Source organism: Acanthochromis polyacanthus, chromosome 6 (assembly GCF_021347895.1).
Source record: "Acanthochromis polyacanthus isolate Apoly-LR-REF ecotype Palm Island chromosome 6, KAUST_Apoly_ChrSc, whole genome shotgun sequence".
NCBI classification, from domain to species: domain Eukaryota; kingdom Metazoa; phylum Chordata; class Actinopteri; family Pomacentridae; genus Acanthochromis; species Acanthochromis polyacanthus.
The window spans coordinates 32,937,339-32,964,202 of record NC_067118.1 but is presented as its reverse complement, the minus strand read 5'-3'; the positions used below and the strand labels follow the sequence as shown (position 1 = coordinate 32,964,202).

Here is a 26,864-nt window from a genome sequence, read left to right as displayed (position 1 = left end):
TAATGAATATGTTAGTATTGCTGTTTTGTTGATGTTAGCATGTTGGTGTTAGTATTTAACGTGATTTAACATTTAACACGAGCAAAGCCCTGCAGAGCCGCTGGCATTGCTGTCAATGCTTAGTCTTATTTGTAACTGGATGAATAACCCTTTGAGCAAAGGGAGCACAGCCATAAAAAAAACATCCAACATCTGCTGTAAGTTTCCAGAGTTAAACTCTCTGCCTCGTGAACAACCTTTCCTGTGATCCAGCCGGGGTTTCCTTATAAAGAATAAATGACTGTACATCTTAAGTAAAGCAAAGAAGTTATTTTTTTTCTCTCCTGCTTTTTCTTCCAGGACAGTGACCTGCTGACATTTAACATCTCTGCCCACCACTCCTGGTGGAGCGAACATGGTCCTGGCTGTGTGAGGAGAGAGATGCCACAGGCTCCCGGGGTCCGGACCACAGAGAGCCGCTCCTACATCACTGTCATGGGCTGCCTCATGGACTACCAGTACATCGAGGTCATGCATAGCAGCACACAGATCCTCGTTGCTGTGAGTACAAGTTAATGCAGCACTGATGTCTTTACATGCAAACGTGACGCTGTACATGTGTGCACACGCCACAGGACTGGGATTCGAAGCTGCTTTTATTTCCCTTCAAGCTTTTTTTTCTCAGAGTATTTCCACTGTTATTTTGTCTACCTCTGCCTGCCTTCCTCTGCCCCGGTCATTGAATGAAAAATTGATCTGTTGTTTTGTCTGGCTGGGACTCAGACCTGCCAGCTGCTAGCAGGTTACTCAAACACTGGAAGGACTGTTATTGTCCTCTTTATACAGCTCACTATCAAAACACCAGAGACTCACATCCTGCCGGCGTGCACATTTGCACACACCCATGTATGACCGACTAACCTCGTCCTGGACGGGTGCCAGGGCGCTCTGTCGCAGCAGGTACTTGGTGCTGAGCCACGCACAGTGGCACACATTTACTCATAGTAACGCTCACTTGCACTTTGACTCCATTGCAGCTGCACACATACACGCTTATTTTCCGCAGTCATCATCCCTTTAAAAGCACATGTGGAGAAGTTAATGGTGGCAGTAGGTGACGGGGGAAGAAGAGAGCGAATATGCAGCGACCTGAACCAGCAGCAGGTTTGCCATCTAATCTAGGAATAATTTACACTTGGGAAAGCACTGTGAATGCAGTTAACTACATGGTTGATTAGAAGCTAGCAGAGGAGCCCAGTGATGAGAAGCGCTGGATTGTACCATTCATCCCAACACCCCCATGGAGAAAGGTAATAAAATGGCTGACCTCACTTTACAGCCCCAACTCTCTCACTGAACCTCATTAGCCCTTGCACTATAGGCAGTGAATTGGTTTATTCCTTGCCATGCTTCAACCTCCACCCCTCCATTTGAGATAGCAAAACCCCTTTCGCCTGCATTTTTACATAATATTTTTCCAACCAAGCATTCAACTGCAACTCCATGGGGGCAGCTCCCGAGAGGAGCAGAGAAATTAAAATCCCAATGTCACAAGTGGCATCATTTTCCTTGTGTCCTCGCCTCCTCTCAGGCTAAAAGCAGAGTGTTGCTGAGGAAAAACAGGTCCTTTGAGATGTCCACCCCCCCCTTTTTTTTCTTTCTCCGGTTGAAGAGAGGCCCAGACAGAAATAAAAGAAAAGGAAGAAAGTAGGGGTGTCCCTTTGTCTTTGTTACAGGGGTTTCAAGGTCGCAGTGAGAGGCCATTAAATATTTAGTTTGGGCTCCAAGGAGCATGTTTCATTAAGATGAAAAATGTGGATCCATTGGCCAGTAATGGAGGCATCACTGTCATCTATCTACTCAGATTTGTCGTGAGCTAGAGGGAAGTAATTCAGAAGTGAAGCCGTAGATTTGGTAAAGTCACTTCTGTTTAGTTGCTTATTGCTGCCTCGGGCAACATCCAGCCAAAAAGTACCTTCCCAATTTAAAGGATGAGCTTGAAGTGGAGTCAAGTTCTTTCAAACTGGGATAATACATTATTCATTTATCACTGAGGGGAATATTTTGCTCTATGTCTGCCCTTCTATTCTTTGTTGATTTTACCGAATGCTGACTTTAGCCGATATTGCTGCTGAACGGCTTTGGTTTTCTTATTATCCCTTCAATGCTCTTTTTTCTCTGGCTGTATCCTCCCATCTACCTGAGTTCTTCTTTTGCTAACATGGACCACCTTCACTGTTAAATAAAACAGTCGAGTCTGAGAAAATACATCTCCGGTGAGGTGGAGGGTAGTTAGAAAGAAAGATATGAAGGAAAAGGGGCGCAAGATGTGATATTTAGTTTACATCTGCAGACATAACTCTTACACACTAAAGGGAGCCGTGAAAGATGTCGAGGGGTTGTCAGAGCTGCCGAGCTTCCCAGCCAGCAGCCAATTGAAAGTGCTGTCACACACAAACACACACAAACACACACATACACAACGACACGCACGCACACACATATCGTATCATTTAACGTAGGTTATTGCTGCCACAGGCAACACTTTCTTCTGTTGTATCTCTATTCCCTGGAAACCTGCACTGGATGGAAGATAACGGGAGGCCTGCGTCATTCTCTCGTTCCATTGCTCACTTCCTCTATTTTCATGTTTTTTTCCCCCCTCATCACAATCTCTCAGCTCAGTCTGTCTTCCTGCCTCCTTTTCCTGCCCCGAACTCTCACTGTTTGACCTTAATGTCTATCAAATTCCCATCAAATTAAATGACCAAAAAATGACAACGCGTTTTTTTTTCCATCCATTTTTTTCCTCACCGCTGTCACTTTTACTGCTTCTCTGACTTTCTCTGGAGCTGCGACGGCTCTGTTAGTTTTCTGTCGGCGTTAAAGCGTAGTTGGCACTGGGTTAATGTGGTGGGATGATGAACAGCCCCCTGGTTGATTAGAGAGGTCGGCGTGTGTTTTGTGGCTCTTGAGGTTCACTCAGCTCAGCAGCAGAAAAGCATCATGGCCACCCCTCACCCACCATTCTCCTCTTCCTCACCAAAACGTCAGGGTTCTCGCTTTGGTGAGTCCATTAGACCGTGTTCTGTTTCCAAACTTCGATGCAGAACAACCACCCATACACAAAAAGAATTTGTGCTTGTTCTTTTTGTGTGCGCGCTGCATGGGGGATTTTTGACGTGCGTCTATTTGAAGTCCAGTATTTTGTCCACAACCAGTAAATAGCATTGTAGAATTCTTATAATAGCATAAAGCACCTCTGCAGTATGTCAGTGCCGACACTACGCTGCAACTGCGCTGTAAGTTTTACAGCATCTGCTTCAAAGGATTATAAAGATCCCAGGATTAAAAGACTTATGATGCTGCAGCGAGCAGTTATTAGGGCTGTTGATTGCTGCCAGAAAAACAGGGAGGACAAGAGAAAGACCTCAAGACCAGAGGAAAGAATTAGTCTTCAGTGGGCCACCGAATATCGTGTCAGGCTACTCGCAGTGTATCACAAAAAACATGACCGCCCGCCATTATACTTCAAAGGCTGCCTTGGCCGAGAGCTTTAATTGTTAATCTGTTTTTCGGGGAAATGGATTTTCCTCAGATTAATTTTACTATAATATTTGCTCTTTTTATAAGCTTCTGAGAGGAAGCAACAGAGGAGAACTTGGAAGTGAAAAACAAGCATCTTTAAAGGAATAAATCTTCTCCAGTGCCATGCTTGCTTTTCTCTCTGCTTGTTGAGTGTGTATTGGCCTTTTTATTTACCTTCTTGTTTCGCCTTCAGTTCATTAGTTTCTTGGTCCACAGAGCCCAATTTCTCTCCCTTTCACTCAGACCTCATGTAAAATCTTCTGTGTGGAGGACAAGCCGTGTTTTCTTTCTTTTGTAGGGCTTTTATTTCTGCATGGCCGGCCTCTTGTGTTTGGCTGACATTAGCAACCCGGTATGTGCAGCTACTTGATGTGAGAGATGCAAATGAGCACAGCAGACTCTTAACAACCCCGTGTGGTCCCGTGTAAGCTGGATATCTCCGTGCGTTGTGCTCACATTTGGATGTGGCGGAGGGGGGATGGTAGGGGAGAACAGGTGGATGTGGTCTCCGCAGTCCCAGTCTCATCATGGTTTGTCATTAAACACGCAGCTGCCAAACACACACATACATTTTGTGCAGAGACGCTTGTACCTTATTGTCAGGCAGAAAGTCCTGTGTAATTAACCTACAGGATATCTGCGCCGCCCGTCTATCTATCGCTCTCACCCTCCTCCACCGCCTCTCTCTGATGTGATGTATTTTACCTACAAATTTCTTTCATTACTCGTGACTTTTCTGCTGACACTGAGCCACAATCAATAGCGTGTTAATTACCTTGTAGATGGACTCAGATACCCGTCACTGCACACACATGCACAAGCCACTCTGGTGTGAAGAGGCGACATCTTCCAGTGTGTTGTGTATGAACGCAGACTGCTGAATACACACATATAGAAGTAATATCTAAAGCTGCAGGTAACGATTAATTAGTTATTTTTTGCGTAGTCTGTGAATTCTCTTTTAATCTCCATTGCCGGTTCAAAATGATGTTTGAATTTAAGATGTAAATTGGTCAGATCTCGCTTGACTGTTCTATAAAACCAGCAATTCACTTCTCTTTACATTTAAGACACTAATTATAGTGAACGTGGGGCATTTTAAGCGACACTAATGATTTCGGTTAGGATTATACAGCTACATTCTTCTACGGAGAGGCCTATAGGATGTAGTTGTGGACACCTGGGTGGTGATAATGTCTTGTTGAACTGAATACTGCAGATTTATCCAAATGATTCACTGTGTCCAAAGTAACTAGCGCTGGTCATAATGTAGATTAATGCCCGGTGGACTAATGTTTATGAGTGACTGTGCACTGTCAGTTTCTGGATTGGCAGGTTCAGTATAAACCTGACCTTCATTAGCTTATGTAAATTCAAGGAGCCTGTTTTCGAGCTCAGCAGCTGGTTTTCTTCTCACAGACTCGCTCATGAATGCCTGAATCTTTACCCTCCTTTTGGCCTCATTATCTGAGAGTAGAAGCACCAATATAGCCGGACTTTGTCGATCGGCTACTTTAGTTTCCTCTGCAGGATTGGAGGAAATGCAGTGTGATGTGAAGCAAGCAAGGCAAACCGCTCAAACTCATAAAGCTACAGATTTCTTTGCTTCTTAATACAAAAAAGGAAACTTGCATGGCTCGAGTTTTACATTAATAATCTATAAGGGAAGTCTGTCTAAGATAACAGAGTTTACTTAAACTTTAGGGTTCTTGGAGTTTTAATTTAGTTTAATTTGCAAGATACAGGTTTTGTTAATATGCGGGGTTCACATGTGCACAGAACCACAGAGAAACACTGAAAAGGAAGATTTGGGTGCAAAAAGAAACACGATGTCAGTTGTTTGGAATGTTTCAGCGGCATGAGACGACCCAACTCATTTGTTGGTTCATTTAAATCAGCACCACAACGCTCTGTATAACAAGTGCAAAGCCAAGTCTGAATGCCAAAGCAAAAATCTATTTCAGATGCTATGCCAGTGTTACATCACATAAAAATGGTTGCAAACAGCTTTTTCTGCTTTTTAAAAATGTTTTTTTTGTTTCTGTGCAATACAAGATCACCTCAATCATTCTAGAAAGATTCATTCTTTTCTAACAGTTACTCAGTTCATCTGGTGAGAATGCCTATATTTTTATTATTGCAATATTTACCGTGGAAAAACAAAATATTGCAATGAGAGTTTTCTCCAGTTTTGAACCGCTCCACTCCGAAGCATAGCAAACATCAAGTGAAGGCCCACTGCTTTTTCGTTTTCTTTTTTCTGCTTCGAGCACTTAAGTTTTCTTGTCCAGTTTTCTACTCTCTTGCGTCTTGCTGCCAGTTATCAGTTGTGCAGATCACTGTTCACTGCCCAGTAGCCCAGGAGACAGTGGAGGGAAAACTAAGAGGAGAGTGGTACTTGGTGAGAGAAAAACAAACCAAAAAAAAAAAAAAAAAGACAAGAAACACAGACAGAAAGATAACGGAGTATATTTGTAGATTGTGGACTGACAGTGACATGGAGCCCTGTGTTTAGAAAGTTATAAAGACGAGTGCAAGGGGAAAAACCAAATGACTGGCAGCCGAATGAGTTGACTTTAGCATGGCACGTCCTCACAGACAGACTGGGATCGAGTCACAGAGGACACGCGGGGGCTTTATGAGCTTAATTAATACGACATTAATTTCTAAAATGATCCCTGAACTCCATAAGTGACAGGAAGACGTCATAGAAGAAAGTAAAGTGTGTGTATGTGTGTCTGAGTGTGAGACGGGGAGGCAGGCATTTTATTAGCTTCATTTAAGGACACTTAATATGCAGTGATATGTAAGTGAAATTGTCACTTGTTATTGAGGACACTGACCTATATTGGCAGCCGCTTCCAGCAAAAAGCCACCAAGTGTTCGCTTCTCTGATCTTATTATCTCAGTCTGCATCGTGCTACAAGTATGGAAGATATATATATATATATATATATATATATATATATATATATAGGGTGACTGGAAGTACTTAAGGTCAGCCATAGCATGCAGTGTCAGAACTTTCCTGCGGTCATCAGTTAGAAATTGAACAATGAGAGATGAATGCAATTTTTAGCTTGATATATCAAATACTTTCTGTGATTATTTGTTTGTTTCTTTTTAGTGCCCGTAAACCTACGTTCAGCATGTTTGTTAAATTTGGGGCTGTTTGAAATGACAGTATCTCAGGTACTTTTAAAGGGAAAACTCTGAAATTTTCACTGTTGGCATCGTGTCATTGGTGAATTGAAACATTAGAAATAATTTAAGGCACCCTGAAAAGTCCGATCACAAAAAAGTAAGTCAACTAGTGATATTTTCAAAGCCGTATGCAGTTGCAGTGCACAGTAATATAAAGCAAAACATATAGAATAGTTTGTATAGTGAAATATTTGATCACAAAAATGGAAAGAAAGTTATTGTCTTTTATTTTCAGAACTTATTGAGCAGGTATGACGAGTTGTAGCACAAAAACAAAAATGTAGATAGCGTAATCCAAGTAGAACAGAGTTCTGCAGTTTTAAAGTGGCTGCAACATTGAAAATAGCAGATTCTGAATCTAAAATTTCCCAGAAAACAAAACAAAAGTGAGAATACATTTTGGGATAGTTATATCTGTCCATCCAGCATACCTCCAGACACCTTGATAATCAATAATGCACCACACAGACGCTTTTCTGGCAGTTTCTCACCGCCCAAAACCTTAGACTTTATGTTGTTGCTTTCGTTTTGCTGTATGTACACAAACACTTCACTCAAACTTCTTCTGCTGACATTTTGGCTCAACTGCCAGACTGCAACAAAAATCAGCCTTCTTCATGGAAATTAAACAAACCTACACTCTCGCATGAATATTAACTCACATGAGCACACACTTTTACAGGGGGAACTCGCACGGACGCACACACAGGCACAATGCAATTGAAAAACAGGGTGTATCCCCTGCTGTTAACACCATCTTGTGTTTGACACTGGCTTTATACATATGCTAATTCACCTCCATTTCACCGCCACTGTAATAGATGGGGTGAGACCAGCAATTAGATACGAGAGAGGAAGAATCCAGCGAGGGAGAGAAGCAGAAAGAAGACACACATCTTATCTGGCCCACACAGATACAGAACCATCACTTTTTCTATTTACCACTCAAGACACCTGCGCTTCATTCATAAATAAAACATCTCATCTACATCTGGATGAACTTCAGTGAAAGCCTAATTCATTGTGCAAATGAAACAAAAATGGAACAAAACCCAAATGATAGAGATGAAAGGCCATCAAAGCAGGTTATCTTTGCTCCATTTATAATTACACAGGCCAGGCTAAGTTATAGGTTGAATGAATGTTACATAAATAGCCATCATCACACACAGTCATTACCCCCTTGGGTTGTGTGTTTGTGACCACAGTGTGCGACGAGGGCAGCGTGCCTGGCGCTGTTTTAATTGGCATGGCGGAGTGCCAAATGATGGATGGATGGATGGCTGGGTGGAGAGACGCACCGTGTCTGTTTCTGAGTCGATGACAGCCATCTGCCTGTTCCACGGGCTATTCTCAGTGCTGTCTGTTTTGCCCACACGTGTGTCCTCGTGTAGTCACTTGTGCGCTCGCTCTGCTGGTTGTTGATGGTTTCTGGTGCGTTTGTGCATACGAGCAACTGCTTTATGAACCCATGGAAGCTCTGATTACAGCAAAGCACGGCAGAGCTGTGAACATAACAGCGGCTTCATGTGTTCATATCAAGCTATTACGGAGCATTGTTGTGCTTCTGGCCACTTGATGTATGCAAGTTAAGTGTTCTCTCTCATTGGCTTTTTGTTTTGGTCCCCACCAAAACTCTGAAGGAAACATCTGTGCCTTTAGCGACTGAACACTCCTCTGTGTTCACCAGCTAACTTGTTTTCTGCAGGTATAGTGTACAGTGTGTTTTTAGGGGTTGTTTGCCCTGCTTTCACAGAAAAAGATGCTATATGAGCTATGAGGATAAAAAAAATACTAGACTTGAAAACTAAAACGGCGACTGACAGATTCTATGAAGCAACTGCAGAATCGGACAATAATTGTCTCATGGCTCATTACTACAAGTATCTCTTCTCAATTATGACATATTTGATCTGTTATTGGTATTAAAAGGGTCAACTAGGAATTATTTTTATTTGATGGTTGATCACTTTTCATAAAAAGTCACAAATCTGTGAATGTTTTAAGTTTTATGGCTGATAAATGCCTTCAAATGCTGCTTTATTCAGTGTGTCGGCAGGTATTTTGAGGCAATTACTTAACATATCATTTCAGCTCGAGCTAGTCTTTGCACAGTGTTGCATCATCCGCCCGACAGAGCATCTACTCATTTTCCTCCTGTATTATCTTCTGGTCCATCAGAGAAAACACACAGCTGTTTAACTGCACACTGCACGCTCTAACCTTCTCTTGTTTGCTTGTGTGTTTTTTTTTTTTTTTACAGCTCCTGGGCTTCGTGTACGCCTGTTATGTTGTCAGCGCGATGACCGAGGAGGAGGACAGCTGTGAGTGACTTAACACACTCACATGCACACACACACACACACACACACACACACACACACACACACTCACTCATGCACACTTACGCACTCATTCTTGAAAAGCAGCAACAATGAGCGAATCAGACCCGCTCACAGATGAGACGAAAAATAAAAAAACAAAAACGCCCGAGTCGAGCAGAAAAGAGCTGCGTCTTTCTTCATCTCCCATCCCACCCCACACTCTCACTGCTCCAGCTCTCCCCTCCTTACTCCCTCCTTGTTCCTCCCCCACACCAGCTGGGCCCTCTCACTCTCCTTCCCTCCAGAACCAAAGGAGTCGTGTGTTCCCTCTCCGCACCTCCTTCAGCCCATTCTTTTCCTCTCTCTTTTCACTGGTTGCCTCATCTGTCCTCCTAGCGTTCTGTGAGGTCCTTTGCTGTTGTTTAAGCCTTGTCATTTGATGCACTTGGGCTTCTGCTTTTCCCACTTTCTCCTCTCCATCTTTGTGTCGCTCCAGTGTTATGTAGCCTGGTTAGGGTGGCGTTTTTATGCTGCAGAACTGCACCTCCACCAGTCTTCTGTCTTGCTTTTTTAGCTACTCAAATACATCAAACCGTTCTCTGAAGTTTTCCTCACTGTTCGTGACTCTAATTCTTTTCCTGTCGTGCAAAACCGGGCAGAGAGTGAGAAAAGGGGTGTAGGAAAAGACAGCAGGGGACCAAGGAATGAGTCACAGGAGAAGATGGGGAAACCAGAGATGGACATTTGTGATAAATGGCCCAGCTGCTCTGACCTCGTAGGCAGCAGGTCAGAGGTCCTGCTGGAGGTTAGCCAATCAGAAGTCAGGAAACATTTGATCTGAAGGGTCAGTGGCAGTCATAAATATCTGATTAGCACTGCTGTAACTGCTCAGGATGCACAGCTATGTCCACATGCGTGAGAATCTACCCCTACAAATATTCTGATTTCTCATTTGAAGTTGGTTAGATCTGCAGTGACTCAAGTTGCATGCTTTCTCTGAGAGGATTAGCTGGATGGAGCTACTCAGGTGTACACATTCTTGCTCGTATGCCTGTTAGAATACTAATTATCAAGTATTTGGTGCCTTGTTCTGTTCGTGTTTCTCTTCTAGACACCTGAGCTCTAATTTGATTTGAAAACGGGGTAATGAACAAAGCACTACATGCTCTAATTGCATTTTAAACAGCAGACTCTTGTAATTTTGGGGGAGCTGTGATGTGGTTTCTGTGTGTGTGTTCCTGGAGACCAGTATTCCAGAAGCAGTTCTTAGGTGGTCACATACCAGAGACTCACTGGCTGTGAGTGGTTTGCACCACCACCCTCCTGCCCCGCCCCCCGCCACCACCACCCAGCTCTGGGCAGTAGGACTTAATCACCCCGGAGGAATCCCTGGAAGGCAGTACCATTTAAGCCAAAATACTTTCCCTCTGAACAACTTTGCGCTTATCCTTTTGTCTTTGGAGACCTTTGAGCTCCATTCATTCAGATTGTGTTCAAAATCATCTTAGAATCATCCAAAAGCACAGATTAAAAAAGAGCAAAGTGTTAGTTTAAAAAGCTCGGGGTGAAAACAGAACATGGTGTGTTTTTTTTTTTATTATTGGTTTTAATTATCTGGTAGTTCTTCCCTGATCCAAGCTGCACCAAACGCTGCTACATCACTTCTGAGTGCTCGCTCTTTGTTATTGTAATCAACCCTTTGCCTGTACACATACACACTCATTCGTTCATGCAGACACAGGTGTGCAGACAAACACGCACACACACACACACTTACGCCAACACAAAAACCAGCTCAGGCACTTTTCTGCTCTCATTTTCTCCTTCCATTTGATGTGTAGATTAAAGCAACTCTCGGCACTGAGCTCCCCAGCTGCCTCAGCATCTCTCCTCCTACTCAGAACTTTACCTTCTCTATACTCTCTCCTTCGTTTGCTTTATTCCACTTCCCAGTTTTTATCGCAAGTAGACGGAAGAATCGTGTGTCAGGATTCAATTTTAGCATGTTTAGAAATTCTGCGCTCTCCAACCAGCTTTCTTTTTCCCCTCCTCTTTCCTGCTTTTGGAGCTTTAATGAGGTGTGCTTGTAAAAAGTTAGAGGTCTCTGGTCACTCGTTGTATCAGCCTCATTAAGCGCGTTGCTGGTGAATAACTTCCACAGCTGACTGCGCCTCGGTAAGAGAGGAAAGGTAGGAAGAATCCTCAGGAGAGTCCGGAAGAGAGAGAGAGAGAGAGAGAGAGGAGAAGGAAGGGGGAAGACGGTGATGGGGAGAACAGGGAGGTGTTTATCAGGTGCAAGTCGAGAAGGGGGGAATAAAGAAGATGAGGCAATATGCAGGAACAAACAATGCAAGACAAGATGAGCTTTTCACAAATAAGAAGATGAGACAGGAATTCCTCTCACGTGGAGCACTTTCTCTCACTCTCCAGGGAGGAGACCGAGTTAGATTTGAGTGCTCAGGCTTGCGTAAAGAATGGTGGAATGAAACGCACACACACACACACACACACACACACACACACACACGGGTGTACAGACACATACACAACTGCAGGAAGCCAAGAAGACACAATGGGCAGAATAACAAACATCATATACCATCAGCTCAGGGTTTGACATGGCTTTCAGGCTTTATTACTGATACTCTGTGTATAACTGTGTGTGTGTCTGTGTGTGTGTTTGTCTGTGTGTATGAATGAGCTCCCTTTCTGATGCGACTCTCCTTCTCTGTCACTCTGTAAGCACATGTATCTGTGCACTCATTCCCATCCACTGTATATCCTGCGTGTGTGTGTATGTGTGTGTGTGTGTGTGTGTTGAGTCGACTGTATGCGACCGACTGGCTGTTGGAGTGGAGGTATTTGTGTGTATGAATTTGTTACAGGCAGTTATCTGTGGTGAGCAGACACACCGGCAGAGTGAGTGGTGGGGAAAATCCTCTTTGTAAAGTAGGTCATGGAGTTAGCCGCCTAGCACCGGGATGAGCACGCTTTAGCTTGTCTGCTAATTATGCTGCTGCCTCCTGTGCTGAGTCACATCCGCAGAAAATCCTCTGCAGACGGAGCAGCTGGAGGGATGGATGGATGGATGTGCAGGTGGCAATGTATTCTCAGGCTGTTGGAAAGTGTGAAGAGGTCAAAATAAAGTCTCAACCTTTCAGTGCGGGGCTGCACAGAGGTTTTCGGGCACTCCAGATGTTCTCCATCATACATCCAGAAAGATGCCTTACCAGGGGCAAATTCATTTATTAATTTTGTTAGCTAGGAATTGACAGATTCGGGCATTTTTGGCATATAAAAATCTTATATTCATTTTTTTAAGTGTGTTAAGGACTCTGAGCAATTTGCAAACCCTTTTCCATTTTCCATCATCATCTTCCAGTCCTCTATCTTCCCTCCCAGGAATCCAAATATCTACAGACTCACCCACATTTCAACAAAAATCAACCTACATGTGTCTACTTAAATCACTGAACAAATTTCTTGTTAAACTTTAGTATAAGTGCTCCAAAAATATACCTATATGCACTGGAATCTAGAGACTTTTCATTTGCTATTCTCATCATGACTGATAATTGACTGTGAAGCTATGGTGGAGTTATACAAAGTCTCTTCACATTGGGTTTAGAAATTTGATCCATTTTATCTCGTGTTTTTTAGTAGATTAATCTGTCTTGTATTAACATGTTGATTTACAGTAGATACACAAGTCAGAAGTAAATCACAGCCAATGGCAAGTTTTGAATGAAGGAATCCGTATCATTACAACTTAATTATACACTAAATGACTATATCCAACTGTTTTGCAGCATTATTGATAGATATTTACACATATCTATACACAGGTGCTTTTTGAAAAAAAGACGTTTTGATATGCCATAGCACCAAAAGCACAGGTGTTATTACTGAAAAGAAAGATGGCTTTGTTTTAATAGTGACAGTGAGCCAACCCTCACAATACCAGCACCGTGAAACAGAAAGATGGAATTCAGCCATCATTCATTATGTTCAGGGCTGAAATAACAAACTGATCTCAAAACTTATTATTCTGCCAAGTTTTATTTTTAAATTAATTGATTAACAGAGTTGATGAAAAGCCATAAAATGCCCATCCCAGTTTCTCGGAATGCAATGTGAAAGTTTCCCCAAACACCAATTCTAAACCCAGAGGTATTGCGTTTAAGCTAATGCTAAACAGAGAAAAAGCAGCAAATCCACTCCTACATCTTTTCCACCGAGGCAGTTTGAGAGCTGATTTGGAGCCTCAAACCAGTTCTTTGCCAAAGAACTGGCTCTCATTCAGGAAAACTGACTCGAGAGCAGCACCAACACTTTGCATGTTTTAGAACCAAGCCGCTGAGGGAAGGTTACTCATGACCAAAAAGACCAACTAAAACTTTGTGATAGTTATTTGCCAAAAATAAACAATTTTTAAAAAAGAAAGAAAAATATGTGCTTAATCCAAAATAACAGAACAAAAACCAGAGCTTTATCGTGGACATGAAATCGATGCAGCTCTGTGTGGAAAACTGGTGAAGTCATTATTCCTGTAATTTTTATGCCCTTTGATGTTTGATTTTGCCAGCTGGCATTTTAAAAACAAACGGCAGCTCTTGAGTGGCACTCACAAACACTGTCTGCCATTTGGGCATTTATTTACACATACTGCTGATAGTAAAATACTGAGCAGCTTTCCAGCAGTGGTTGTGGGGGGAAAAAAGCTGTCTATTAGCAGTCTGGTTCTCAACATAAGTTCTGACCAAACTAGAAGATATTTCTATTGCAGAAAAGGTGTTCAAACAGATGTACGCACTGATATAATGATGTTGCTTTGTATTCCATAGACATACAAACCACTTCTCATGTAGAACCAACTCAGAACCCGCTCTGAATTAGCCCAGAACTGGCACATGGTTCGTTTTAGAGACAAAGTGGTGACATTTGATAAGCTAAACCCAAAGATAAAGGCAACGATATTGCATCAACAAGGTGAGAAATTTTTCAGACGTTACATCTGTCCAAATGTGCCATCCAAGCTTTTCTGCAGAAGCACAAAGAAACAATGCCATTGATAAAGTAAAATAACAGCAATCTCAGCAGATGGTGTGGACAGATTTTAAATATTTGACTGGAGGATATAAGATGGACGAGTGCTGGCGACAGTGAAACATGCTGGAAGTTCCTTTCAGATCCAGGCATGGATTTCTACTAATGAATTTGGGAATGAAGTCAGGATTAGTGGTTTCTTCACTGCTGACAAATACATATTCTTTTATGTCAGGTTCTTATCCAGTTCGGTGAGGGAGGCAGATTCATTCTACATCCTGATTCTATTTATTGCATTTTTTTAAAGCATGTTGAACATAGGGGCTGGAGTAGAGGTTAGCACTTTCGCCTTGCAGCAAGAAGATCCCCGGTTCAATTTCTCCGGGTACTCCAGCTTCTTCCCACAGTCCAAAAATATGCTGAGGTTAATTGGCTACTCTAAATTGTCCGTAGGTGTGAATGTGAGTGTGATTGTTTGTCTGTATATGTAGCCCTGTGACAGACTAGTGACCTGTCCAGGGTGTCCCCTGCTTTCGCCCGAGTCAGCTGGGATAGGCTCCAGCCCCCCCCCCGCGACCATAGTGAGGATAAAGCGGTGTATAGAGAATGGATGGATGGATGTTGAACATGCAGAGACAGAAAACATTTTTCCTTTATTATATCAGTCAAATTGCATGGAAAATGGAGTGGATCATACACAAATAACTGAGAATCAATGAAGGTCATTCTACATTATCACCACAAACTAAGCTTCTAAACTCTCTCTCGATCTGTCTTTGACTCCTCATCCTTGCATGGATAATTAACTTTAAATGCACTCTCAATCAAACGTACCCAAAGTTTTCATATGCAAAGTAATAAAGCAGAAAACAGCTGAACTGGTCTTTAAGTAAATGAGTAGCCTGCATAGCAATGATGGCTGTGTAATGGTGTGCGAGAACAGAGAGGATGAGAGAAAGAGACCACAACTGTGCCTTGTAACTCTCCTCTTCCAGCGTTAATACAGACTCTGAATCTGTCAGCCCTTTGTCTCGCTCACTGTCTCTGTCTCTGTTTTTCTTGATCTTCCTCAAGCTGAACTCTTTTATTCTCACCAGCTCCATTTTTCCCTCCCGGTCTTTTTCCCTTTTATATTGGTGCCTGCATTTTATTTCAGTTGTAGCTCACAAACATTTCACGCACCGACACACACAGTGAGAGTTGTAGCAGCATACTGGCTGATAGTGTCTCTCCTGGTGCAGTCCTCTGATTTCAACCAGTTTCCACTTGAACTGAAACATAATCGTCTTATATTACTCCTTGCTTGTTTTGGGGCACCGCATAAATGCCTTAACTATTGACCTACATACCTTTCATTTCTTGCATGTGTCTGTACACGGGGAAATCAGTTTGCTTGCTCTCTCTGCTTGGAAGAAACTGATCTCACCTCTTTCAGTAGTTAGAGGATCACACACATCAATCAACGCTCCGTATCTGTTTCCAGTCCTATTATATGTAGCTGTATTTTGTGTTAAAAGTTTTCGCTTTGGATGTTTTCAGAACATTTTTTGAAATAAATTTGCAATCCCAGAATGTCATAACACTAGAAAAGTGCTTAAATCATCTGTTCCGAATAAAAAAAATGCACTCGAGCTTGCGGCTTTACCACCATTCCATCAAAGCAGCTTTTCACATTCATTTTCTAAGTGTGGCACAGACACGGATCCCTTCAGTCAGAATCATTACAGTGAGACGTTTAATATTACCAGACATTTTTCTGTTTGTAATGTTGGGGACAAAAAACAAACATTTCCTCAAGCTTATTTTCTCCAGCTTTGAGGCTCAGTGAGCTCAGGTCAGGGTCAAACCAATGCATGTAGTTATTAATCGGGAAAAAAGGTTCAACAAGGCACAAGCAATTAAGTGCTGGTGGGCTATGCAGTACGTAGGAGGGATGGAGATCAGAGTTACAAATGAGGCACTTAATAGGGTGCTAGCTAATGTTTTGACACGCTGTATGTCTTTATTAGAGTAAGAACAGGTGGTGGTGCATGATGCATGACAGAAATTTACCTCTTGAGTTTCGAATGACTTGAAAGCAAGAGTGTTGACCCTGTTTGCGAAGGCGTCACCAAAGTCATTGGGGTTCCTCTTCTGGAGACCTTGCATATCTGTGTCAAATTTCACAACTATCTATCCAATAGTTGTCACGATATTTCACTGTGAACCCAAAGCGTTGCATTGACATCCTGATGGATGGATTGGCCCGACCGACTTAGCTGTCCTTGGAGCTGTTAGTGTGTCTAAAAATGGCAGCCGTCATTATCATCTAACTGTATTCCTCGGCACAGTTTATCATGGCAGGGGATAGATCCCCACCTGCTTGTAATGAGAAAATCATTGGTACAGAAAAAGAGCAGAGGAGAGGTCTTTCTATGTGTGTGTGGGTGGCATGTATCTGTTGTGCAGATGAAACTGTGATCCCCAGGAAACCAGGGCAGGGTCAGAGGAAAGGGACAGCACAGCTCAACCCTCCCCCGGCTCTCTCATCCTGCCTACCTATCAGTATTCACCAGACCACCCCAGCCTCCTCTTATCAGGATTGAACTGATTTGGCCTTACAGTAGTTTCCATGGCTGGCTTAGACGTGTTTTTCCCCTACAGCTGTTGGTTCCCAAAAAGTAACAGATCTGCCCATGTTCTGGGGACATGGGGACTAATAGAAGTTCTTTTGAACTTCTATTAGTTTTTTTTCCCCACTTCAGCTTCACTTTCTCCTCTTCCTCCCCTCCTGGTGTTTACAGGAGCTCCTGGACATGCTGGCCACTTTCACATGCACTCCTTCAGCTTAATCTCCTCGGCCCCCCCGTCAGTCAGACTGACAAGCGTGACGCGCCCCGTCCTCCCCCCTTTCTTTCTGCCTCCCCCTCTCTTTCCCACTCAGCCGCCATGTCCCCTCAAAAAAGCCGCGAGCCTTTTGCTCCATCCCATGAAAATCTCTCTCTCCATCTGTGAAAAGTACACAGCACTTTGGTACCGGTGTGTCCTTCTCGTTCTCGCATGACATAACACCCATTCGCTCATCTGCCCCTCGCCTAGAGTCTGAACTCTTAAGTGAGAAAATAAACAGAAAAGGTTGAGCGTTCATTTGGTGACTGAAGGTCACCTCTGTTTCTGAGCGATAAAAAGGCTTAGCCTATTTTGACAGCTGGCAAGCTTTCACCTGTTCCCGAGCTTTCCCTTTGGCTCAAGGCAGATGCACAGATGAAAAAAGTTGAAGCGGGGTTGGTTTTTTTCATCTCCTTTTGTGGACTTTGTCAAAGTTAAAACTAAAAAAGACTTAAAGCGTGTACTGTTCTTGGCAAGCGGCCTGCCTTTCAGCATCCCTGCGTTACATCTGGTCCCACTGTGTCTTTCGTTTCCATTTCATTTCTCATTCAGGTTGTGTCTGATCTGTTTTTATCATGCGTGTCTTTTTGTTTCCTTCAGTGTCTTGTTGTGTTGTTGTCTGTCTTTTGATTTACTCCATAATTCATGTGTTTAATCCTTTGTTTTCAGTTGATTTTATTGGTGGATTTGACCCATTCCCACTCTACCATGTCAATGAGAAACCATCTCATTTCCTCTTAAAGCCCATGTACCTGTAAGTATGAGTGTAATCTCATTCCTGCATATGTATATTTGTACTTCTGTGTTTAAATGTGATCATGACAGTTGATTTATGTCAATATTCACACTTATTGCTGCATTTTGTGGTCACATACAGTTACACTCCCCAATTTTCTTGAAACTATTCATTAACTAAAAGGAGTATTTTTGTTAAGTGCAAAAATAAAAAACTAAATAATCTCAAGCTAAGGCCTATTTATGTGTTCATTCCTGAGTATTTTTTAAGTGTTTGCTCAGGATAAAGATCCAGTGTATTGCAACACAGCACAGACTAGCAGATACAATGCAGGGGGTTGCTTGCTCGCTATCTGGAGCGTTGAGTCATGCCTGGAGAGTAGATCGCTGTCTGAAAACATGCTACATCCTGTCAGATTGCTTTGGGGAATATAAAGGTTTTTCATAGCACTGTTGCGTGTTTGTGTGTCATGTATATTTGTCGTTGCATGTGTGTGTGTTTCCGTGCTGGCCCGCAGGCAGTTACTGGTGGAGGCACATTGAGAAAAACATACAAAATTCTGCCTAAAATTGGATTAATCAATTAAGTTGTGCAGAGAACTTAATAACAATAAGCCTAGGAAGTCATGTAATAATTCTCTGTCAACATGAAATGAATATTTTATTAGCTTCTTGACAGTTTAATCAGCTCCGTCTGTAATGGGAGGGAGGAAGTTTTTGTCTCTCCAACCTACTGGGGGTTATATCCTGAATAAATTCATCCGGGGGAAATGCGTGTGTGTGTGTTTGGATGTATGTATGTATATATACATGCAAGTTGCCCAACAACTGCTAACCCTCAGCCCTTTTGATTTCCATGTTTTTCTCCTCTCCAGGTCTACGTAAATAGGAGAACATTCAGCAGGGAGGTGATACAGCGATTTGTCACACAGACGAAATGGGTGTTTTGACACAAACATCCCAGTGCACTTCGGCACACCAGACGTTCCTCCCCTTCTTGATTTCAGTACTTTAAACATGTCATTTGCTGCCCCGAAAAGCCAACATTTCTCAGTTAGGGTCCTTTGTGACGGGTTCAAGGAACAAGGGATTTCCAGCGTAAGAAAGCGCGTATTTAGAGGTGTTTGTGTATCAGTCATTTTCTTTGTGTTGAGGTCCCTGCTCCCCCTCCCCAAGACCGTGACTGAATCGAACATGTACAGCTAATAAATACATTGTGTATGTAATCAGGGACTGCCCAGCATTCCCAGTCTGTGGTACTGTGTCTTAGAGGACTCAGTGATTTAGCATATTATTGCTGGTTTGGCTCAGATCTTGGCCAAAGGGCTGAATTACAGTGGGAGCCTGTGGAATGAGCTATTGTGTGCTGCCTGTTTACTTTAGGCCAGGATCTGTGTGCATAAATACAGACGCAAAGCAGGAAGAGGCAGGGGAGTAGAAGAGGTAGAGTATTTGGAGGGAACAAAAGCCCCAAACCTACAGGGGCGTGTTGTCAAAAATAGAAAATGTAAATAATGAAAATAAGGGGGAAGATTTCTTTTTTTATTCGGAGTTTGGAGTGTGAACTATCACGAATGCAAAAGAGCCTGTAAGAGATGTTCAAATGCGAGAAATGGCATGCAAGTCTTACTTTTATTTTTGGAGTCTTACTGTCATGACTATTTTCACCAACAGCAAAGTCAGTATTTCTGAAATGTCAGGTGTTAGATGATACGCTGAAAAGATTTTCTCGTCAGATCTTCTCTTCTAACTGCTGACAGATGTGGCATAGGTGATCATTACACACACTCAAGCAAAGGTTACACAGCGTATTTTTGACTTGAAGAAAACAATAGGAATTGTTTTACTGTTCATGTTGCGCACAACAGTGTTGAGTCATTTTTTGCATTTTGGTCTTCGGTGTAGAAGTTGCAATCTGACTCCACCTGAATAGATCGGGGTGTCATCTTCTATCATATCTCAACAGTTTAAATTCTCAATTGTGATAGTCTCAGTTGTGATTGTTTTATGGCATGTGTTTTTTTTCTTTTTACAGTGTTTGTTTTGTAATTATGTGTATAGCATATTGAGTAATAAGAAACTAGCAAAACTGGTGTCTTTAACTGGCTGCAAATGAGCTGGTGAACTGTAACTGAGAGCTTTTTTTTATTGTGTTGTGTTATTCTAAGATTTGTTTTATTCCGACCCAGCAACATGTTGACTTCTCTGAGTGTGGAAACATGGGTCATATCTCCTATACTGATGGGCAGCACCTTTTTTTTCTACAGTGGGATATTGTCAGATCCTCCTGTTGTCTTACTGCTTGTGTGAATCACTACTGTCCCCTGGTGTTCAAAGTGTTAATGCACACGTTGGGAGGTGTCTGAGTTCCTGCTTTGTGTTTGCTCTTCCATAAGTCTGCATATTTTGTCTAATTGTTTTTTTTTTTGCAGATAATAGAGAATCTTGAAAGAGTATGCTAGTGAGTAATTTTCATGTAGGAGACTATTTGATTCTTATTGTGTGTTTTCACAGTTACAGAACATCATTTAAGTTGAGGATGGTTTTTGTCTCAAATTAAATTTGAGTATTTTCAATTTTTAATTTGTTTGGTTGCAATATTTTGTGGTGCAAAGACTGAAACTCACCACTTAGAGTTGTGAACAAAAAAGTTGCTTTTGTTTTGTTTCCAGGTTTTTTTTGTCAGTTGTCAGTACCCACAAATATCAAGTGAGTGTCAGATTCCTCTTTGATATTAGATGTACTTCACTGCCAGATCGACCACCTACAAACTGTTATGGTTCTGAAAAATCATCCGACTACTTCTTCCACTACTTTCAGAATAATGACGGCGAACCATTTTGATTTGTTCTGTCAGCTCTCTGTTTTAGAGATGCAATAATTTATATGTCATTATTGCGTTTATGATTTAAAGTTTGCACACTCCTGGTAACATAACTGGTGTGTGGTTAGTAGAAACACAAAGCACCTCATATTGTAACATAATCAGTATTAGCAGCGAAATGCTAGTAAAATTGTTATGTAAAAAGTAGTCTTCCTCTCAGTGCAATACAGCCTTTTCCTAAACCCGAGTGACTGGCATGAGGTGGAAGCTGTCATGGTTGTGTATGTGCTAGTCTTCACTGAAAAAGATTTCACCTCTTTGTAGATCAGTCTTTTTCTTTTTATAGGAAGTGGAAAAGATTGTTTTTCTCCTCTGTTTTGTGTCCTGTGTTGCTCCAACCCCATGTGACCCCGACTATGTAATCCTATTTATCCAGAACTGTGCTTTGTGCTCATGTAAATAGGTGTTTGTTAATAAAACGAATGTGCTCTTTTAACAGTCTCGCATGTCGTTTAGTTTGCATTTTTGCTGGGATGAAAATAAATATATTATGATGACAGTGCACAAGTGGAGCAGCTTAAAATATTTATTGTAGAAAATAATCTGTACACTCTGACAAAACAACCAACCAGCACTCTTTATTTTCATCAGTACAAGAGAAAACCGAGTGCAGCGGATAACTCAAGGCCACTCATGCAACACCTGTATAATGGTGGCTTTTCACTACAGCCTCAGGACATGAAAGCTCGAACACTGCCTCTGATGACAGCTCTGCAGATGGGGCAGTGACGCAGGCTGGCAGCACAATCGCCACAAACCACCAGATGACCACAGGGGATGAAGACAATAGACACCAGCTTGTCCATGCACACTTTACAGGTCCTCTCCTCCTGCAGCTGCCTCAGCAGCTCCTCTGGATTCGGGTCTTTCACTGTTGGAGAAAACGCAGACACACACACGATTTGTTCAAGTCAGGCTTTGTGACTCAATGTGATAAAGAGTAGGTATGTCTACACAAAACGCATGTTTTTTTATTGCAAATCATCGACTTATTGAACACTGACCTTTCTCTCTGATGGGTGTCTGTGTCCTCACATTTCCTGCACTGGAGCCCTGCCTCACGTCTGACTCTGAAGAATAATAAAAAAGTCAACCATGCATATTATGAACTCAGACATTCATTGTGACATTGACAAAGGAACATGGTTGTAACACTCCTCAAGAGTATATTAGAAAATTTGTAGCTATAGAAGCATGTTTTAAGTCTTCAAAAATGACTGGGTCTTTTAGCAGTTTGAATTTAAAAGGTTTCCTGTAGTAAATGACAATTGCAATCGCTGTCATTTGTGTGAGAAATAACTAAATGGTAGGGCTCTTGGAGAGCACATTCTCCACCAATGCCAATGCAAATGCCCTATCTTGCAGTTTTAATCATTGTTAAGAAGGTGACAGGGCCCTGTGCCAAAAAAGTAAGGAGCGTCTTATTTTCCCATGTTTCACCTCTTCACCTGATTTCCTGAAATTCAGCTTGTTAGTTTTTGTGTAATCCTGTTGACAGACAAACAAACTGACAAATTGCACTGGAGCCATACCTCCAACTCGACTCCTCGTGGTGGAAGAACAAAGTGAAAATACTGAATTTAACAGCCTAACTTAAAGCCTAAAAGTATAATTCACAAATGGTTCTTTATAAGTATCCAAAGGAGAATACTGGTTTTGTAGGAAAATTTCCCTTGACAGGCAAGCTATAGATTTCATGATAGAACTGTAGTGGATTTGTAAATTTCGGAACACAATTTTATTGCTGTAGTTGGTCGACATGGAGATAGCCTTATTTACATGATAGTTTCATGCTTATGTCCTCAGATAGGTCAGAAAATCAATCTTATGTGTCAGAAGGTAGAACAGTATTGGAAAGAAGAAAAAAGGTACAAATCTTTATAACAATGGCACAGTGTGAAATATTGAAGAATTTTACCTGTCTTTGTCTCAATTTGGGAGTTAAATTAAACTATACAAGTCATTTAAAGGAAAATATCTCTCTGGAACTGCTAAGCATTTGAAATGTCACCAGGAGCCCCAACGAGACACTATTTTGTCTCATGAAGAAAGGTAGAAAACCACAAATTTAATCTTTGGCATGTCTTATGTTTGATCATGTTATGGCTTTCATATAATGACGTAATAACGGAGAAAAGAATTTTCCTACGAATAGTAGTGGAGTAGATGTACCAAGTGGCAGAAAATGGGATTCCTCAAGGAAAACATAGTATTTGAGTAAATATGTTTTCCATCGATGTCTGTTACCTCTGCTTTGTGGTCCTCTTTGTCTGTCCTCCTCCTCTGCCTGCAGTACATCAGTAACCAGGTCGGATACAGATGTGTAATGCTGGCCTGTCAAAAGGTACTTGGTCTGGACCAGACTCTCCACTAGGCTGGCTTCAAAGCCCATCTGCAACACAGTCTGCACCACCGGAGAAAGCATGGCTGATGACGCCCCCAGACCTCCGACCATATCTGGGTGATGAGATCAAGGGAGAGGTGAGGAAGATAAGAGAAGCAATGCGACCACTCACCAGGTGCCGTGTCAATTTTACACCTGTCCAAGTGGGAGGCATTATACAAAGTGCCAGAAAAATGGGCAAATGAGTGAGTAATTGTGCAGCTTACCTTTGTCTGCCAATATATTACAAATTTCAGAGCACAGACCTCCTCTGTGTGTGTGCTGAAATGGATTATAATTGGGCTTCCTTCATTGTATGGAATAATTGCCCTCTCATAACTGCCCTGCAACCATGACGAATTGTCAAATGGTTTCCATAGCACTCCCTAATTACTGCAATTCAAGAGCAAACATTAGCCCAGGTAATTGAACATCTATTAATTTAATTTTCAGCAGCCTTGCAAACCAAAAATGTTAGCCACCCTTTCTCCAAAGAAGATCTACTCAGTGACTAATTCGAGATTTTCAAATACAGTTTGTGCAAAGTATCCATCGAATCGCTATTTTTATTGAGATAAAAATAATTAAATCAAGTGGTTGCAGCCTTTATTTTCTCTCTTTGTGCAACTTGCTGTGCAACTCAAAATGTTTGCTCATCCTTTCCTTTTTGTGTGAACAAGCAGGACTGCATTCTGGCACTTTGATTCTTTGCAATGCCAGATTTTCAGAGATAATTGCAGGCATCAGAGCGTGAGGCCACTGTATTGTTATTAAAGCCTGCTTGATAGGAGTCACATTTGTTCAGGTTCTTACGTACATAATAATCATCCTCTTTCTTGTTTCATGTGACTTACCATTTCTGGAGCCAATATCTCTGCCTGTGGAAGTCTGTGATCCTCCCTAGAAAAGATTTGACATTTTGGATCAACAAAGAAAAATGTGACTCATTTGAGTGTAGCAATGACAAACTTTCACTCATTAATATGTGATTATTATGACTTTAATATTCTGTTGCAGATCCTGAGGAGATAAGAGGAATAAGGTTCTCACCACAGTCTCACCCAGATGGAAATGAGCATCCTGTATGTTGCTGATATAGTCCTGTCCTCTCGACTGGATTAAGAACTCACATCTGAAAAAAACACACAAAGAGGCTGCTTTATAATCTATCTATCTATCTATCTATCTATCTATCTATCTATCTATCTATCTATCTATCTATCTATCTATCTATCTATCTATCTATCTATCTATCTATCTATCTATCTATCTATCTATCTATCTATCTATCTATCTGTTTTGTATTATTGTCATGTAGGGGCTGTACAGTGGCTTGGTGGTGAGCACTATCACCTCACAGCTAGAAAACATGCCAAAAACATGCTGAGGATAATTGGTGATTCTAAATTGCCCATAGGTTTGAATATGAGTGTGCTTGTTTGACTACCCTGTGATAGAATGGTGACCTGTCCTGGGTGTCCCCTGTATTCACACCAAGTGAGCTGGGATAGAATCCAGCCTCCCTACAATCCTAACGAGGATGAAGCGGTATATAGATAATGGATGGATGAGTGGATTATTGTAAAGTGCAACCATGTCCTGTTCAGAAAATATATCTAGATAAGTTTTGTATTATAATTCTTTCTTAATTTATGTGTGATCAAAGATGGGACATTTCATGAAGGCTTCAGTTTTATTTCACATTTAGATTCTCCCATAATCCAGGACTGTTTGATCTACTTGTCCGATATTGCAGATTTTGAATCAACGGCAGTAGGAGAAATAACGAAAAAATCTCATGCTTTTATTTTTTCATAGTTCCAGAGATACTGTCATTCAAATATCATGTCAAATTTCAATGCAAATGTGTGTCGACAGGCAATATCCTATCATTCCTATCTCTGAAAGTGTTTAATATATCAATCTCAAATTTCAAAGATATCTTTGTGTATTTATGTATTTTATGCAATAGAAATGACAGGCAATCAGAGATGATCAAACAGAAAATGTTGTAAAAATTTAATGTGGATATCTCTTTATGACTCTGGCTATATGTTTGGGGTCATTATCTCATTCAGTAGAATGCATTTGGGACTGCTTAGCTGCCTCCCAGATGATAATGCATGACAGATAAGAATCTAGAAATGCCTAAAATCTTTACACAGTAACTTATTTATATGAAAAATGTCTAATAATAAACTCAGCTGATGTCTTTATGTTGTTGTGAAAATCTTGTTGTTACCGTGGAAACCATTTGGCATGTTCCTGCCAGGGGTCGTCACCTGGCTCCCAGTTCCTCAGTCCTCCATCACAGTAGAAGCATTTGACGTTGTCACCATGACCTGCAGTAACGTGTTAAACTACTGTGAAAAAGGTCTAATTACACAGATAAACTCAATCTTTGCAGCTTTACGGTAAATTTAGAAAATGTCTTTACACCCCAATATTTTCCTAAATAAAAAAGATACATTGATCAAACTGGATGCAGAATCAATCTCATGCACAAACTACAACCTGTTAAAATTACGATAAAAAAACGACAATTTAAGCTTTCAAAGATACAGTCTGAAAATCAAGATTTTCACAAAGACATTATTTTGTATTTCTTTTCATGATATTGTGTTCACAACCTGTGTTTTGCCTGAAGCTGTACAGTACTACTACTTTAACAGCCCCAGCTTTGTCCAGGTTGTTCTGTTCACAACATCATGACTCAGCAGGACAATTGTACTCTGAACTCTTTCACATAGAGGGGTCGCTCTAGCAGGGACTAGGTCTGTGCTGAATATTTCAATATAACACACTAATGGATCCTCAGTGTTGCACAAAAACTAATAAAGAAGAAGGTGATAAGGGTAGAAATGTTATTTAACTTTATAGTAGGACATTGTGTACCTGTGTAGAAAAATCCTGCTCTGGCAAGAACATCTGGCTGGACCGAGGCCTCGGTGGGCCAGTTGTGGAAAGTGGTGAGCCGGGAATCCTCTGCTTCCATCTCCGGGTAGACAGCTTGTCCAGCTGTTCCCTGGTCATCCATAGTCATCCTCTGGAGCTGACTCAGCAGCTGGCCGTCCACAGAGTCCGAGGAGCCAACTTGGAGAGGAACATTTCCCACAGTTCGACCCAGTATGAAGCAGCAAGTGGGAAAGTGCCTCTTATGCTCAGCAGCTGGACTGTCTCCGTGTACCCAGCATCTTAAAATCCCTCCACAGCAGAAACACTGAACTTTATCCCCGGGGCCTAGAAAGAAGAAGCCTGCCCTGGCCAGGTCTCCAGATGTGACAGGTGCATCTGCTGGCCAGTCCTGAAAAGTTCGAAGCCTCTCTCCTTCTCGTCGCATCTGCGGCTCCTCGAGGATGTGGAGCATAGGTCTCCTGTCATCCGTCATTCTGCAGCATGTAGGTCTTCCTTTCCTTTGTTGTCCTTTGCCAGTCCTCCCTTTTGTGGTCCATAGTGGAGCGCACTACTGAAGGTGAGTGCAGCACACCAGCTGAAATAATATGATCAGCTGCGGGGGCCTGTACAGCGGCCTACAGGAGACTGCTTTCCAGAAAATCCCCCGAATGCCAGAATGTATGCTCATTGATCCTTGCATGAATGACAGCCTGAACATGCCATGTTGCTCCGCCTCTTAGGAAAAAAGGCTCAACATTAAAATCATTACAGAGGCATGCAATGGCCTAACAACTAATTAAAGGGCTATTACAGAGCCATTAATAACAGCAATAAGCACAAGAAGGTAACATAAAGCTTACAAATGCATGGCAGAAGAACATTTAACCCATAACTCATGAGAATACATTTAATTATGTGGTAAATTTCCATTAGTGGCATGCAGGATTACTTCTGATGC

The 26,864-nt window shown here is 41.8% G+C and overlaps 2 protein-coding genes and 1 long non-coding RNA gene across 4 annotated transcripts in view; 2 read left to right on the top strand and 1 right to left on the bottom strand.

The window, feature by feature from the left end:
* nkain4 (sodium/potassium transporting ATPase interacting 4) overlaps positions 1–21,069 on the top strand; it is a 45,482-nt gene extending 24,413 nt beyond the window's left edge. The window contains exons 4-7 of one of the 2 annotated variants that reach the window (XM_022192056.2): positions 340–540; positions 9,035–9,095; positions 17,679–17,763; positions 18,620–21,069. In XM_022192056.2, coding sequence (XP_022047748.1) covers positions 340–540; positions 9,035–9,095; positions 17,679–17,763; positions 18,620–18,629 — 357 coding nt within the window. In that variant the 3' untranslated portion in view covers positions 18,630–21,069. The remainder of the gene's footprint in view (positions 1–339; positions 541–9,034; positions 9,096–17,678; positions 17,764–18,619) is intronic. The other variant, XM_022192058.2, reaches the window with a different exon arrangement.
* Positions 21,070–21,140: 71 nt separating this feature from the next.
* On the bottom strand, positions 21,141–26,616 carry birc7 (baculoviral IAP repeat containing 7). The gene is made up of 7 exons (XM_022192055.2): positions 25,907–26,616; positions 25,254–25,353; positions 24,062–24,143; positions 23,866–23,911; positions 22,876–23,085; positions 21,633–21,698; positions 21,141–21,499 (listed from the first exon to the last, which is right to left on the bottom strand). Exons 1-7 carry the CDS (start codon positions 26,397–26,399, stop codon positions 21,300–21,302), a joined length of 1,197 nt encoding a protein of 398 aa, XP_022047747.1. The 5' UTR covers positions 26,400–26,616; the 3' UTR covers positions 21,141–21,299.
* Positions 22,986–25,227, top strand: LOC127534300 (uncharacterized). Its single transcript, XR_007942322.1, has 2 exons — positions 22,986–23,109; positions 24,029–25,227. It is a non-coding gene; the product is annotated as an uncharacterized LOC127534300 (long non-coding RNA).
* Positions 26,617–26,864: the final 248 nt, after the last annotated feature.

Coding starts and splice junctions, on each gene's coding strand:
- birc7 (XM_022192055.2), bottom strand. CDS start 26,399: ATGACGGATGACAGGAGACCTATGCTCCACATCCTCGAGGAGCCGCAG. Junction 24,144..25,253: donor CATGCCAAATGGTTTCCACG/GTAACAACAAGA, acceptor TGTTTTTTTCAG/ATGTGAGTTCTTAATCCAGT. Junction 23,086..23,865: donor AGATATTGGCTCCAGAAATG/GTAAGTCACATG, acceptor CTCATCACCCAG/ATATGGTCGGAGGTCTGGGG.